At 41.9% G+C, this 15,730-nt stretch overlaps 1 protein-coding gene across 9 annotated transcripts in view; it reads right to left on the bottom strand.

Moving 5' to 3' along the window:
- Nucleotides 1-913: 913 nt before the first annotated feature.
- The window catches only part of KEL (Kell metallo-endopeptidase (Kell blood group)), a 55,176-nt gene continuing 40,359 nt past the window's right edge, over nt 914-15,730 (bottom strand). For all 9 annotated transcript variants that reach the window (XM_078384770.1, XM_078384775.1, XM_078384767.1 and 6 more), the window contains 10 exons: nt 14,408-14,518; nt 13,704-13,802; nt 13,041-13,118; nt 11,770-11,873; nt 9,833-9,943; nt 9,086-9,153; nt 8,713-8,879; nt 7,580-7,675; nt 1,813-4,471; nt 914-1,347 (listed from right to left, as the gene is read on the bottom strand). In XM_078384770.1, coding sequence (XP_078240896.1) covers nt 4,295-4,471; nt 7,580-7,675; nt 8,713-8,879; nt 9,086-9,153; nt 9,833-9,943; nt 11,770-11,873; nt 13,041-13,118; nt 13,704-13,802; nt 14,408-14,518 — 1,011 coding nt within the window. In that variant the 3' untranslated portion in view covers nt 914-1,347; nt 1,813-4,294. The remainder of the gene's footprint in view (nt 1,348-1,812; nt 4,472-7,579; nt 7,676-8,712; nt 8,880-9,085; nt 9,154-9,832; nt 9,944-11,769; nt 11,874-13,040; nt 13,119-13,703; nt 13,803-14,407; nt 14,519-15,730) is intronic.

The raw sequence follows: 15,730 nt of genomic DNA, 5'->3' as shown, positions 1-15,730 counted from the left end.
TGTTTCCTCTCAGACAAGTTAGGGTACATATATAAGAAGAGTGGGCAAAGTGTGACCAGGGGGGCCACATCCTTCCCCCTCCCCAGTCAAATAGTAGGGCCTCCTTCAGAGTCCTAAAGACCACCTCCCTCCCTCTGAGCCCTGAAAAAGTATCGGGGGGGGGCATGATTTTTCTCCCTACTGTAATATTGCTATCATGGGCCTTTAGGTACCAAAAAGGTTGGCCATTTTATTTTGGAAATGAGAAGTGACTGGTTGGCTGGCCATCTCTTACCCCCCCCCAAAAAACCCCACCTTACCTACAAAAATTACTGAGCAGAGGGAAAACCGAGTCCTGCATAGGCTTCTGGGGGATAATATGCCATTTTCAGGAATTAATAGGGGTTTTTTTTGTTTGTGGGTGGAGATGTTTAAGAGGGAGGTCCGCCCATGAAGGTCCAGGGTAAGCTAGAAATGCCCCCTGGACCCTCAGATGTTGCACACTCCTGGTGGACATGCTTCCGCTCTTATGGTCTATGCCCCAGGACATTTAGTGAAACACAGCCACTGGACTTTTCAATGGCCCAGAAGATGCCACTCATGGTTGCTTTGAGCCTGAATACCCCTGGGGCAACCACAGAAGGAGGTGGTGTCTGCGCCATTCAAAGTATACATAGAAGACAATTGTGTTCTCTGCCTGTTGGGCTATGGCTTATTCTTTGTACCTCTGTGGCACAGTAAGACTATTTCCTCCTGTTTTCTGGTGTGGAGAACAAAAATAAAACTCAAACTTCTCTTTACCTTAAAAAGCAAATGGACATACATACATCTTTGTTTGGCTCTCCAAAGCCTGTTGTTTATAATTCTGTCGTTATAACAACCTCACTGTTAAAAAAGAAGACTAAAGCTTGTTGTGCATACTAGAAACAAAAAATAAAACTAGCTAGTTTTATTGATTGTGCTGTTCACCACAACATGAAGATAATATCAATTATTCATATCCATTACAACCCAATTTTGTGATTTTTAAAAGAGGAAATTACAAAAAGAATACAATAGTTTCTTGAATTAAACGGAGGGAAGGTTGTTTTTGCCAATTACAGCCAAATGTATAAAGAAATGTATAAATGTATGAAGAAGGCACGGTCCACAACGTAATTTTTCCACACAAACCCACTGAAGCAACAGGAACTGTGATTAAAAAGCCCTTTCTTCTAGGAGGGGTTGGGCAGGCAAATTTCCTGGTGGATCATGCCCATAACTTGCAACAGATATACTGCATTGTCTGTTACTGAGACTGACAAGAGCAATCAGTGCTTTTGCTAAATGCAGATTTTAAGAACTGAATGGTAGAAGTCACATGCCTCCCTATGACTTAGATCAGGCTTGTCCAACCTGCGGCCCGAGGGCCGCATGTGGCCCAGGTCAGCTCATAATGTGGCCCAGTGCAATTTTTTTATTTTTAAACAAATTCCAAAGTTTCAAGTTACACTGCCGGCGCTTGCGGCCGGAATGTGGCCGGGGGATGTCACAACAGTAGAGGGGGAGAGAGGGAAGGAAGGAGCGGGAGGGTAGGGGAGAGGGGGGGCTGCGTGACTGCATTGCGCCATCCCCATAAATAGGTGGACCCCCTCCCGGCCCCATACAGCCACCGGAGTCGAAGCTGGCAGTCTTTGCTGTCTGAGATCGCGGCTGCCGGTAAGTGCGCTTGGAGCGGGGCTGCAGAGGGCGGCTAGGGCTGCCCCTCCCCCGCAGCCCAAACCAAATTTATGTACGGCCCAAACCAAATTTTCATCTTCTAATGTGGCCCAGGGAAGGTGAAAGGTTGGACACCCCTGACTTAGATCCTGGTGAATCAATAACAATTATATACTTCATACTGCACAAAAGTCCTACTGAATAATGTTATTGAGTTGTATATGGATGTTTTACACCTTTTCGTATTTATATCACTTTCAACAAACCATCCAGAAACAGATCTGGAAAAAGAGGTGGGATGTTCATGTATTTTTCACCCAAACCTTTTTTTGGTCTAAGAAATGGTATTGTCAGATGTACTGTATCTTCTTTGATTTCACCTCCTAAAAACCATAACGGATTTCATTAGGCTGGGGTTGATGAGGTGGATGGTCTGCAAGTCACAGGAAACATGGACAAACTACATGTTACATTAAGCATGCTTTTTTAATACTCCCACTTTTATTGTGAAGAAGGAGTTGATCCAGTGGTGTTGAGGAAAAGCAATTAAATTATAAACAGCAGAGGCCAAGAAAGATTTGGTTCACTCATCCTGCAGCTCAGCCTTTTTTCATTTGATCAGCATGTTCTCCCTATTAAGTATAGTCAACTGGAAGTATATTTCTCCTATTTGTAAGACAGACCATTTTAAATAATAGATTTTGATCTGTTGCAGCAGCAGACTTCCAAACCATCAACCTTCATCATTGGTTGTGGTGACCAGGGCAGCTAGGAGTTCCTGGCCAAAAATATCTGGAGGGGTACAGCTGCTCACCCCTCTAGTAGCCATGATGTTTGATCAGGGATGGCCAACATTTACATTCCTTGGGCCCGCCATTTTCCACTTTCTGAGAATGAACACTGATTGGCCACCTTCTCTCAGTCTTCAAAAGAAGAAGCACAATCTTGGAGGGCATAATTCTAAGTTCTAAGTAACTTCTTCTCTCAATATCATTTTGCTATTTCCTCTGTCCCTGAGTGTACGAGGTTTCACACTTGGGGCACAAAGTTCACCCAGGTTCTTCTCTTGCATCATTAGTTTTGATGGAGATGTCACTAGGCTCGGCCTAATCCTGCCTATATTCAGGCTGAAACCCTCTGATCTAACAGGTACAGCAGATGTGTTAGATATTGGGGCTTCTTTGGCTTTAGAGCTGAGAAAACAATGTGGCTCTTGAAAAATCTCTTCAGGAGCATGAGTGGTTCTATCCTTCTCCCCTCCCCCCCCAAATGTCTCAGAGATAAGAATATAATACAATTACACAAACAATACATCGTGATATCTTTATAGGGGAAATGATTAGTGTATTTTTAATCACACTTTGCTTAAAATTGGGCAAATCCCCAAAGGACCAAATAAATTTGCTTCACAAATTGAATTCAGCCTACACACTGTCGTTTGCCACCTGTGGGTGAAGCCGCCTCATGACAGAATGAAAAAATATCTGTGTCTCTGTGAAGGGTGGGCAGCAGTCTAGATCTCCGTATTTCCTCACATGTATAACATGTGAAATTAAAAACACATTGAATAAGCCATGTCCATCAACTTGGGCCTAATTCAAATATCATATCATGTCATAACTTAATTATGGTTTGTTGTGAAGTCTGAACTTATAAACCATGGTGTGCAATCTATCAATAAACTAGAATCAGAAGCCACAATCTGAACAATGTTATGTGCAAACTAGAGTTTGATCTGGGGTATAATTTTTTAAGTGTAAGTATGGCCTTTGCTTTGTCTTCAGATGGAAGAGAACCTTAAAAAGTTGAGATGTCAGAAAAGCAAAGCAGACTCACAAAACTAAACTATGGTTTAAACCTTTGAACATTGGCTTAATTCTCACTGAGATAACCAGTGTATCACTGTAAACTTCAAATGGAGGTTAACAAGACAGAATACTCTTCCCCCGAAGGACAAAAAGAAACAACATCCATAAACCTAGAAAATTAGAATTTAAGGGAGAGGGCAAAGATATATCTCTTCTCCCAGCTGCCGAGTGTTTTAATTTGTTTAATATATAGGAAAGAATTCAGTTGACCCACACACACACACCTACATTATTAAATGATATAGCCCAGAATCTGATTTACCACTTCTATGAGAATGAGATTATGGTTTAGTTCTAAACTACAATCAGTGTAGACCATCCTTTGGCATATATTGAGTCTTAGTGCCTCATTCTCCCTTAATGTCATAATAGTCAGAAAGTTGTCATTTTTGTATTTGAGTGGAACACAATCATTGGACACAGTCATGAAAGATTTTCAAATGATCGCTTCCCCAATCCGAGTCTTCCCTAAATGAGGGTAGGAGGTTAAAAAAAAATAGTAGAACACTTCTACAGTGTAGTATCTTCTCTGTGTGCTTTTCCTTCTTCGTCAATGGATGGCATCTTCTTCCATCTTGACCAGTGGATGGAAATAGTGGACTAAAGAAGAAAAACTGCATAGGAAATAATCGAGAAAGTGCATGCAATGGGCATGGCAAATGTCACCGAATCCACAAGATCCCATAGCTTCAGTTTCTGGTTTTGTTTCGTCTGTGACATTACTTGTCTCGTGTACTCTTCAGTTTGTTTTACCAGATGTGACACTTCAGAGGTGGGTTCAAGGGTGACTTACTTGGACAGTGGAACTGCCTGGAGAAATCCTGGCTATTGCTTAATGACCCAAGGACACGGAGTATTGGGGGGCTGTGTGGATCCCTGTGTAAGAAAGTTTCCAGTCTCTTAGGGCTCTGGCGCCCACACATTGCCTGCAAAAAAGACAAGCTTGTGAATATTGAACAGTGGAGTCTCTCTTTTTTTTAAACATAATCTCACATAAGCTTACCTGATGCTTTGGGCACTTGGAGAAAGAAAGGACAAAAAAAAAAAAAAAACTTTGGAAAAGAAACAGATGTGCATAGGACAAATATGCTTCCAGGACACAGTGAGGGGAAAATCTGCTTGGGCCAGGAATGAATTTGGACAGAAAAAGACTTTCTTTGCTATGCTCTGATCCCTGAATGTCTTTTTTACTTTCTAAAAATACCATTGGGTTTGTTTATAGGGATCACTGTGTAAGGCATCATTAGCCCCTAACTATGCACTGTGAGTAGAAAGGTAGAAATATTAGACTGGGAAGATGCCTCTTCTGATCCACACTGATCCAATCACTAGATGACCCTGGGCTAGCCTTTCTCTCTCAGCCCAGATGATCTCAAATGGATCCTGTGAGGATAAAGGAGAGGAGAGAACTTTGACCTCACTGAAGGAAAGGCTGGATATCAATATAATGAAAGAATGGAAGAATAGCTACATAAATAAATACTTATCACTGATTCAAACCTGAAGAGCTTATTCTCTAGCTTTGAGCAGCTTGTCTTACAATAGTTTTCAGATGACTACACAAGGCAGGTGGTGAATTTTGCCAGGAGTTAAACATGACGTTCCGCCAATATTCCCAGACTTTCTAATCAGGAGCCCTCCATATTAGCTGGACTACATGTTCCATCCACCTCAATGACTATACTCATGACCAAGGGTGGGTGTTGTAGTGCAAACCATTTGAGGACACCAGACCAGAAAAAAGTACCCAGGCCACTTACAGATAACTCCTCAGACACTTGGAACCAATTCAGACTCTGTTTTCACCATCTTTCAACCAGTGGCTGCACACAGAGATCATTTAATATCAGAAGAGAAGACTCACGCAGCTCTGTACAACTGCTTCTATGAACAGAGCTTTCTAGTTTTGGAGTGCTTATGGGAAGTGATCTGCAAAGTTCTCAAAGTTTTCTCTGCTGTTAGAGAAAAATCTATGTACAGAACTCCAATACTGTGCAATAAAGAGAGTCCATATAAAACAGTGCCTTAGTAATACTGTATCTAAACTCTTGGGAGTGATGTTATAGATGCATCACAGTATACATATTATTTTTCATTTCTGCCCTCCAGAGTCTCTGATCAAATAGATCTAGTGTTTTTTCATTTGTCAAACACTGACTAAAATCCCGCTGTGCAGTTACGCAAACAGCGTAAATTTTAGAAACAAGCTGCCATAATCTAAGAAATTTTCATAGATGTTAGCTGTTTGCCAACATATCTAGTCAACGGTTCAACTGAGGGCCAAACGAAATGGTACAATCATTACAAAGAGAACTCCCTTAAGAGAGAGACTATTTATTCTAGTAAGATCATATCTCAATTTGCATCTGGCAAATTAACCTCCTTTTATTTTGTAATTAGTCACCTGGGAAATAGCACTGCTTAGCTTCTATGTCTGATGTTTCAGGCATGTAGCTCTGAAATATATGCATGTCTGTGAGGAAAACATTGTCAGAGAAGCAAATACATACTTCCTTTGAAGTATGATCAGCGCCTGAACTTGTATTTTCTGTTTATCTTCACTGTACAAAGCAGAATGTTCTGTTCATTGCCGGAAGCCTCTTGCCAATTTTTGCTGGTCTGAAGGAAACTGAACAAATCTTTGTAGCAAATTACCGCTCGTTAACAAGGTTCTGGATGCATTCCTGGATGTGGCAATTAGCCGCCAAAATCTCCAAAATGTCCTTTATGCAAGCATAAATCAGCATTAGGATTCTGGCAAAGTGCAGCTTCCTGTTTTCTCTGAATAGGTGAAGTTATGTACAGTACGACCCCTATATCTGTGGGAGATTGGTTCGAAGCCCCCACTCCTGCAGATGGAGAAACACACACACACACACTCTGTCACACACACACAATGGCTATGAGGCATTTCTTCTTTGAAGAAAATTAAGAATCCATTTCCTTGTATTCACGAAGGCTTTCACAGCCGGGATCTAATAGTTGTTGTCGGTTTTTCGGGCTCTTTGGCCGTGTTCTGAAGGTTGTTCTTCCCGACGTAAATACTATCCAACAAACACCAACAGAGCACAGACAGAGTTCCGACTCCAGTCCTCTGAAGATGCCGGCCACAGAGACTGGCGAAAGGTTTGGAAGAACAACCTTCAGAACACGGCCAAAGAGCCTGAAAAACCCACAACAACAATCCATTTCCTTGTTTGCCTGGGAGTCTTGAGGAAGGAGCTGGCTGGAAGGCAGGAAGGGCTGGCTTGTGGGAATTCTCTCCCAGGAGGAACTTTGCCTTAAGGCTTGCACTCCCACTTCTAGCCTCGCCAGGCAAACCAGCTCTGAGTTTTACAACCAAGCTGGTCTGCCTCGCCTATACTTTTTACAACATCGTGTCTGGTTCCCTCTAGTGGCCAGTTCTGATAACTACATTTAACTACCCCTAAATCTTGGTATTTTCATTTAAAATATTTAATATTTTCAGACCATAGTTAACTGAGTCAGTGGATATTGATCCAGAAGATATGGGGGCCCGACTGTATTACACAAACAATGGTTTGTAGAAGAACCAGAATGTCCTGGTTCATTAATTTCCAGAGGGCAGTTGTGTTACTGTATAGCAGGAAACAGGAATCTTGTGGCATCTTAAAAACTAAAAAGTTCTGTCGGGCATATGATTTCAATGATGGTAGCTGTAAACCAACAGAAGCTTTACAGAAGGAAGTCAAGAGGGAAAAGAACATGAGTCAAAAGCTGGTGGAGGTCATGCATATAACCTCTACCAGCAAACCATAACAAGGATCCGTCTGAACCATGCCATTTTCAGCACCCTTCAAGCTGTGTAGGCTCTGGGACCACGGGAAAGAGGCAAGAAGAAAATGGTCCCCATTGCTCTATGAAAGTATAAGTTGCTCACAATTCTACAGAAAAGAAAGCAGGAAGGTCGGCAGTGAGAAAGCATGTCAAATGTACGAAGAAGGGTTGATACAGCCAAACATCAAACAGTACAAACCACAGAAAACAGGGGAAGAACTCAAAGGTTGAATTACATGGGCAAAGCTGATGAAAAAGAGTTGGTGGTGCGAGATCCCTTCCCAAGGTAACTCCTTCATCCTTCTGTGTTTTGTCAACCAGTTTTGATAGGCCTGAGAGCAAAAGGGAGAAAGAAAAATTAAAGTGTAAAGTGACCGTGCATTTCTTAATTTCAGGCATAGCTTTCCGAGAACAATCCCTAATGAGGTGTTTTCCTTTCACTAGGATGCCAAGTTAACCCATTCAGAGAATGTGGCCTTAAGGATGAGCTGGGAGACGGCAGTGATTGCTCCTACCCATTCCCTTCTTTGGTCCTTACCTAGTCAGCCTCCTCGCCAAACAGCTTGTAGCTGCTGAAACTTAGACACTATTCACAGCAGGCAGGAGAAGAGAGAACCCCTGACATGAAAGGAAAGGCTGACTGGCAGAGGTCTCTTCCTCTGAGAAATGGAAAACCAACCCAGGGGTCCCCCAATACCAATGAAAAGAATGCCTGCTATTTGAACTAGGTAGCACCACCTGTCTGGTTTGGCTTATCCAAAAGCAGTAGACAAGAAAGACAATGCTTCTCAATGACAGATGCTTCACTCCCTCTGGGAAAGGAGAGAGAACTAGGACATCACACTGTCTCATTGATTATGGCTTGATTATTCTCCCCGGTGCCATGTTTTGATGGAGAAAGTGCTTCTGAACTCCCCAGGAATGGTATCCTGCTTCCTTGGGGATAAACACTGTGTTATGAAGGGGAGGGGGGCATTGCCAAAGGGAATGCCACTGAAGGGAGCCAATCCTTGGGGAACAATTTCAGGGGGAAACAAGAGGGCAAGGCATAGTTGAAGCTAAGACAACTCGCAATAACATCAAAGGGGAACTTAAATGGTGCAGACACATAATAGCTGGGATCAATGAAGAATGTGTGGGAACTCAAGAGAAGGAAAATGTGAATGGATTGAGAAGCAAAGGTTGCAAGAAGCAAAGAGGTGGGCAATTGGAAGGAATTAAATAAACTGAGCACCACCTAAGGGAGAAAGGAAGGAGGGGTGGGGTGCAAAGGACAAGGAAGGACATGTGGGGAACAAAGAACAAAGGGATTGGCTGCAAATTATGACTAAGGAGGAGCTGTAGCACTCTGATGATTTGATTTTGGTACCTGGTAAGCAATGGCAAGTCCACCAGTATCAGCTGCATTCTCTAATAAGGTTAAGGAGCCATTGATGCCGTGGCCTTCTAGGGAATAGCTTTCATACTGTCTCATGAGACAATCTATACCTCGTTCCATTGCTTTAATGTCACAATCAGAACAGTTTTTGGTCAGCACTGTAAACAAAAGGAAAATCCATGAAAATAAATCCTAAATAGCTGTTTACATCATGAGTCACCACACTTTGATAAATTATGGTATGGCTCACAAGGCAGTCTGTACATCTCCCACTGTCATGCTCAAACATTCCTAATATCCATTAAATTAATTGCAAACAACAAGCCTCAAAAGATCACTTCCCATTTTTTTTTGCAGTACTTACCAAAATCGTACAAAGAGTGTAGTAGCTCATGTGCCATGAAAAACCCCATGGCTCCAAAGTTTGCAGCACTGGAAAACACAAAGACCAGACTCTTGAAACTTCCATAATCTGTAAACTAAGAGATGATGTTGTGGGGGGTCTACAGAACATGAGCAAGGCTCACAGGTTTTCTTCCAGTGTAGATGCCATATTGGGGATATTAATTTTTCCTTGTATAAGCCCTGCAGGCAAGGCTCAGGAGCGGCACCATTCCTCTCCTTACCCACGAAGACTGCCGCAGATTTCACGGCACTCTGGAATCATTCCTTAAATCTTCGACAAAAAGTTTTGGTTTATTTTGATATATTTTTTTTGCTCAAAATAATCACTAAAGCAACATAGGAACCAAGTGAAATAAAAACAGATTGACTGCTGCTTTGTTTCATGCACACTTAATCTTCTTAAGTCTTGGATAGGTTGCTTGCATCTTTCTTCTGCGCTTGCTGTCTGTGCTTCAGGAAACCTTAATGAGGGAAAGCCCTTTGTCTGGTTCTCTTTTGGAGGAAGGAATCATGGAAGGCTGCCAAATTTCTCAGACCACTGAAAGTGGTGTTACACAGCTGCCATTGCTAATGCAACGAACACCCAATTTTCCCAGCTCATTAGGTTTTCTGATCAAAGGACTTTGACTGTTTTGGTAATGATGCTTGTGACATAGTTTAGGGAACAGGTTAATAATTCTATAGGCAGCTTTGCTACCTTTCTTACCTAGGAAATTCGTTGTGGAAGAAAGGGCTGCGGAACATTCCAGCAGGGAAAACGACAGCATGGCGCCTCAGGGAGTAGTATGAATGTACAGACCAAGGAACCACTTCCCAGCTGGAATGGAAAGGTTTTAAAAATATGATGGCAAAGAAAGGAATTACGTGGACCAAAATTTTTTATTCCTTTTCTCTTCTATCCACATATTCAGTGAAGGGACAACAATAAGCACAGTTCATTCATTCACATTCATTCCTTGAAAACTGAAATATGAAGCGATTAGTTTCATATGTGAAGAAGTCATCATGGATCTAGTGCACGGCTGGGCAACTCTGGGAAGTCTAGGGCCTATTTCATTCCTCTGTGGGTGGTATATATCCACAGTTCTGTTGATCATCTTGAAAAGCAAAAATAAAATAAGAAACGACCAGAGGCTCATTTCCAGTTTTGAAAACAAGAAGTGTTTGGGGCTGTTAAAGAGTGGGCGGGAGGGCCTGTGATCCAGAGAACTGCAGTTCACCCTTTTCTTTCTAGAAAAAGAGGGCGACAGATTATTCGAGACCGTGGAAACAGTTTTAGAGGGGCAAATGTGACATCAAAACTGTATTTGGCTTAGACCTTGTGGGGGAAGAGACAGCCCTTCAGCCCAGTTTGTATCAGGTTGCTGGACAGGAGATGTTGTGGGACAGGGGTCTCAAAATAGGACCGAGAGTTAATCTCAGATCTAGGCTAACACAGAGATCACCAACCCCCAATCCACGGCCTGGTGCCGGTCTGTGGCCTGAGCTGGACTGGGCCGTGGAGACAGACCTCCCGCCCCCCCCGCACGCACTCACCCCCGCACAGCTGATTTGTGCATTTGTGCACTCCAGCACACCTGTGTGAGTGCCACATTGCCATTTGCGCATGTGTACGAGCACCTGCACAAGCGCTGCACCGCTGTTTATGCATGTGCATGCTCATTTGTGCAAGAGAATGTGCATGCTGATTTGTGCATGCACACGAGCGTGGGGTGCCCCGCCTTCCCCAGCCGGTCCGTGGGGTGAAAAGGTTTGGGGACCCCTTGCCTAACAGAGTTGTTGTACCACTTGAATATAACTTTTAGGGGGGGGCGCTGTGGATTAAATTTCCACATGCAGCTGCTAGTCCTAAATGCCAATGAAGTAATTTTTAAACATGTGTGAACTAGGAATGGTTTACAAAATTGTTACCCTGTTTCCCCGAAAATAAGACCTAACCTGAAAATTGTAAGTCCTAGTATGATTTTTCAGGATGCTCATAATATAAACCCTACCTCCAAAATAAGCCCTAGTTAAGTGAAACCTCACCCTCCACCACTGTGCAGCAACCAGAAGATGACATGACTGCATTTGAATAAATGTAGATTGTTGTACATGAAAAAAAACTCCCCTGAAAATAAGCCCTAATGCGTTTTTGGAGCAAAAATTAATATAAGACCCTGTCTTATTTTCAGGGAAACATGGTAGCAGTCTGGGATTCTTCCCTTTTTAACTTTTTTTTATCTTGTTCAACTATAGAGCACAAAATTTGCCCATTTTCGTGTAGCATCTAAAAAAATCTTTTGAAGGCTACTGCTGCCTACTGGTACATACAGCATTTAAATCATAATGCAGAAGTGGCATCTTGATTCAATTTGATGTACATACTAGTCTGCTTTTTTTTTTTTGAAAGAAGAGATGCCTACTAAAATTTGGCACACATCCTGTTGGACAGTCTGACTAAGTGGTAATCTACATCTTGAAATCTGAAATAAGTCTTAGGAATTCTTCAGATAAACCTGGAAGACAAGGATGGCAGAACACAGACAAGACAGAGCAAATTTGTGGAACAGCAACAAAACAGAAGGAGGGATATTCACATCTCACACCACCGTTTGTCTCCCTTCTAAATAATGTCTCCTTCGTCCTACAAGAAAAACATACTTATCCTGTAGATGAGGATTGACAAGTCCGAGCAAGAACCTCTTCCTCAGAGACTTCAGGCAAGAAACCACATTATGGAAAAAGTTGTCCTCATAAATGGCCAGCTGAGGAAAGAAGAGAAATTAATCTGTGATTTTGGTGTCTCTCGCTCCCTGGGGAGAACTTTCCTGGGGAGGAAGGTTTCCTTGTGGGTGTATAACTTGGACATCTGAAGCCCAAACTTCACCAAACTTGCAGGGCTTATAGAGGAGAGTCAGGGAAACTTCCCTGTGGATTTGGTGTCTCCGGGTGCTTGTGGAAGGTGTTTTATAGGGTTCAAAATTAAAAAATGAATTGAGGAATTGTTTTATTGATTTGTCAGAAAAAAAACCTGTAAATTTGTAATTCATGATTCATCGACCTTGATGAATCATGAAACAAAACAAATCACAATTTTTCTAATTCGTGCCCACCTCTATTCTTTATGAATATCATTTCCTGTTGTAATTAAAGGAACGGAGGTGGAGGGGAAAGATCAATATTCAGCTAGGTTAGCTTTTGAATCTTGTCCATCCTGATCTTTGAAAGTAACTATTCACTGGTCACTTCCTCCTTAGCTCATCCACATTTGAAGGAAATATTCCCCCCCACTTTGTTTACCTTACCATCATCTGCAATGGACTACTGATTTTCTGTGAGCCTTCCACATACTTGAACACAAGGAAATCAGCTCTTGTTTTATCACAAATGGATACTTTAAGTTTAGAACAATAACAGTACATTTTTCTTTTTACCTGACCATACCCATCCTTTTCCATTAAGAAAAAAGAAGAAATGACAGAGCTGCATACTACACATCTATGTTGATTAGCTGATTAGTCACTTAAGTTAGTTAGGCTCCCAACTGATGGTTGTTTTTTCTGGACCCTTGGCTCCTTTTTATTTTATTTTATTTTATTCATCTACTGCTCCTTGTTTCATAGACTGCTGTCTTATACATTCTAATAGGTTTTTTTTTGATGTTATAATGACAGATCATAAACTCATTTATACCCCATCTTAATCTGTGAGGTTGAAATCAATGAAGGTTAGAAGGACAACTGTATCTCATAACAATAAAAAGTATTTGAGAAGGCAGTGGCATAGGGTCAACAATTATTAAGGCTAGACATGGCACGGAGCCATAAAATAAAAATGCACCTTTCTGTGCTGTTAGGAAATGCCAAGCAGTAGGTGATTTAAATTACAAATGCACTGTAAGTTTTAAGGCAAAAGGTGTTTGATTAACCCACCTCTTGATATTCATCATCCACTTCATCTGTTTGGAAGATTTTCTCTGGGTATCCAATCTCCACATGGAGACTATAGATCTAAAAATAATTGAGACAGATTTAAAAACTTTTATCCTTTGAGAATCTGCATGTTATGGAATTTGGTATAGAAACCCACACATCTCTCATTAAATCCTGATACACAGGTATTATTCAGAGATCATGGTCTGCCCTAATATGCACCCTGCAAATTCATTTATCAAGGTGAATGTTGCAATCTCTCTCTCTCTCTCTCTCTGTCTCTCTCATACTTATAGATCAATGTTAAGGCCTGTGGGGCTTGAAATATGAACCATACAGTTAATGATTAGGATTTAACCTGGTGAACTATCTGGGACTGTGCAGACATAGTATCAGAGCCATCCTCTGAAGGAAAAGAAGTGTGCAATATAAGCCTTTGTAATCAGTATAATACATCTCAGTTGGCCTCATATAAACATGAGGAGCCATTCAGCCATTGACTTGTCACTACAGCATTGATTCCTTCCCTTCTTTTGCCCTTTTCCTTTCCTTTCCTGTCATAACTATTGATCCTAAGAAACACTGTCTCCAGACTGTGTTTCTGGTACACTTTATCCACACCCACATTCTCCTCCTGACAGTCACTCTAACCCAGATACATACTTTCTCCTTGGCCTCTTGACGGGCTTGGTAACCCATCCATTCTACAGAATCCAGATGGCTATGGATGGTATTGCGGATCTCAGCAAATATCAGCTCAGCCTAGCCAGGAAAAGTAGAGAGACCTCAGAATTAAGATAACACTTTAGCCATATTTAGACAGGTACAAGCATTTGCAGAGGGCATGATTACATTGACAAATAACATGGGGAATGCTCTGGGATTTAGACAGCCTGGTTTGCATAATTTTCTATTAACTACATACATGTTGTACAAGTTAATTTGAATCAAGCTGGAGCTTTCTCCCCAGTTCTTTCTCAAAAGTTCTTTCTTCCATTGCTGGTCCTTATTCTAGACAATGGGAGCTTCTCATTTGTGTCTGTAGGACTGTTGCATTAAATTCCCAGCTATCACTTTGCTTGCATGGGAATTTAATGCAACAGTCCTACAGTGGCTGTACAATCCTCTGTGTGGAGTAAGACAAAGAAGATGCAGACTGCCTACTTTTTAATCATCTTGTTTTCTTGCTGAAGGGAGTCCCTTACTCTGTAGGAGCCCCTACCCCAGTTAGGTCCGTGGAATCTGTTCATACAACATGAGCCAATAGTAAGGAGTAGGCAATGGATACACAGTATTCAAAAGAATATTAACAAAGGATAAGAGGATACAGAAAAGTGATTCAGTATCTAGTATAATTGAATACCTACGAGATCCTTGGCCTTCTGGGGGAAAATCTCCTGCACAATCATCTTCCCAAGTATAGGCCCAAAAAAAGTGCTGGTTTCACTCAGGCATTTTCTCCAGCGGTCCGGTTTAACCTGGGAAATGACAAAAACAAAAGGTGACATTGCACACCATTTACTAGGAAGTTATTTTGAAGAAATACGAAAAATGAATGAAAGTTATGCTCCCACCTTCTGAAAACTATGATATTGAAAGATATATTCGGGGAACCTGAAAGCTAGTGCTGTGAATTTCAGTGTTTTGGAGCGGGTGGTGCAATGTTCTGCTCTGGGTCCTGTGCTATTCAACATCTTTATCAATGACTTGGATGAAGGAATAGAGAGTCGGCTGGTTCAATTTGCAGATGATACCAAATTGGGAGGGGTTGCTAATTCCCCAGAGGACAGGATTAAAATTCTAAATGACCTTGACAGATTAGAGTCCTAGGCCAAAACTAGTAAAATGATTTTCAACAGGGAGAAATGTAAGGTCCTACAGCTAGGCAGAAAAAATGAACTGCACAGATATAGGATGGAAGACACCTGGCTAGACAACAGTACCTGTGAAAGGGATCTAGGAGTCTTGGTAGACCACAAACTGAACATGAGTCAGCAGTGTGATGTGGCTGCCAAGAAAGCCAATGCAATACTTGGTTGCATCAGTAGGAATATAGTGTCTAGATCAAGGGAATTGATAGTACCACTCTATTCTGCTTTGGTCAGACCTCATCTGGAGTATTGTGTCCATTTCAGGGCACCTCAGTTTAAGAAGGATGTTGACAACCTGGAACGTGTCCAGAGGAGGGTGACCAAAATGGTCAAAGGTCTGGAAGCCATATCCTATGAGGAGCGGCTGGGGGAGATGAGAATGTTTAGCCTTACAAAAAGATAGCCATGTTTAAATATCTGAAGAGATGTCATGTCGAGGAAGGGACAGGTTTGTTTTCCATGGCTCCAGAGATTAGGAGAAGAAGCAATGGTTTCAAATGACAGGAAAGGAGATTCCACCTGAATCCCAGGAGGAACTTCCTGACAGTCAGAGCTGGTCGGCAGTGGAATAGGTTGCCTCGGAGTGTGGTGGAGTCTCCATCTTTGGAGGTTTTTAAGCAGAGGCTGGATGGCCATTTGTCGGGAGTGCTTTGATGGAGTTCCTGCCTGGCAGGGGATTTGACTCGATGGCCCCTGTGGTCTCTTCCAACTCTGTGATTCTATGAGTCTATGTTTTCCCAATCATATTTTTCAAAACAGATTTTGATCACTGCCACCAGGAAAAACCATCTACTGTGTGCAGCTCAGTGGACTCTGATG

Source organism: Pogona vitticeps, chromosome 2 (assembly GCF_051106095.1).
Source record: "Pogona vitticeps strain Pit_001003342236 chromosome 2, PviZW2.1, whole genome shotgun sequence".
Taxonomy (NCBI): domain Eukaryota; kingdom Metazoa; phylum Chordata; class Lepidosauria; order Squamata; family Agamidae; genus Pogona; species Pogona vitticeps.
The sequence above is the reverse complement of the archived record's forward strand: the minus strand, read 5'-3'. Positions and strand labels throughout refer to the sequence as shown.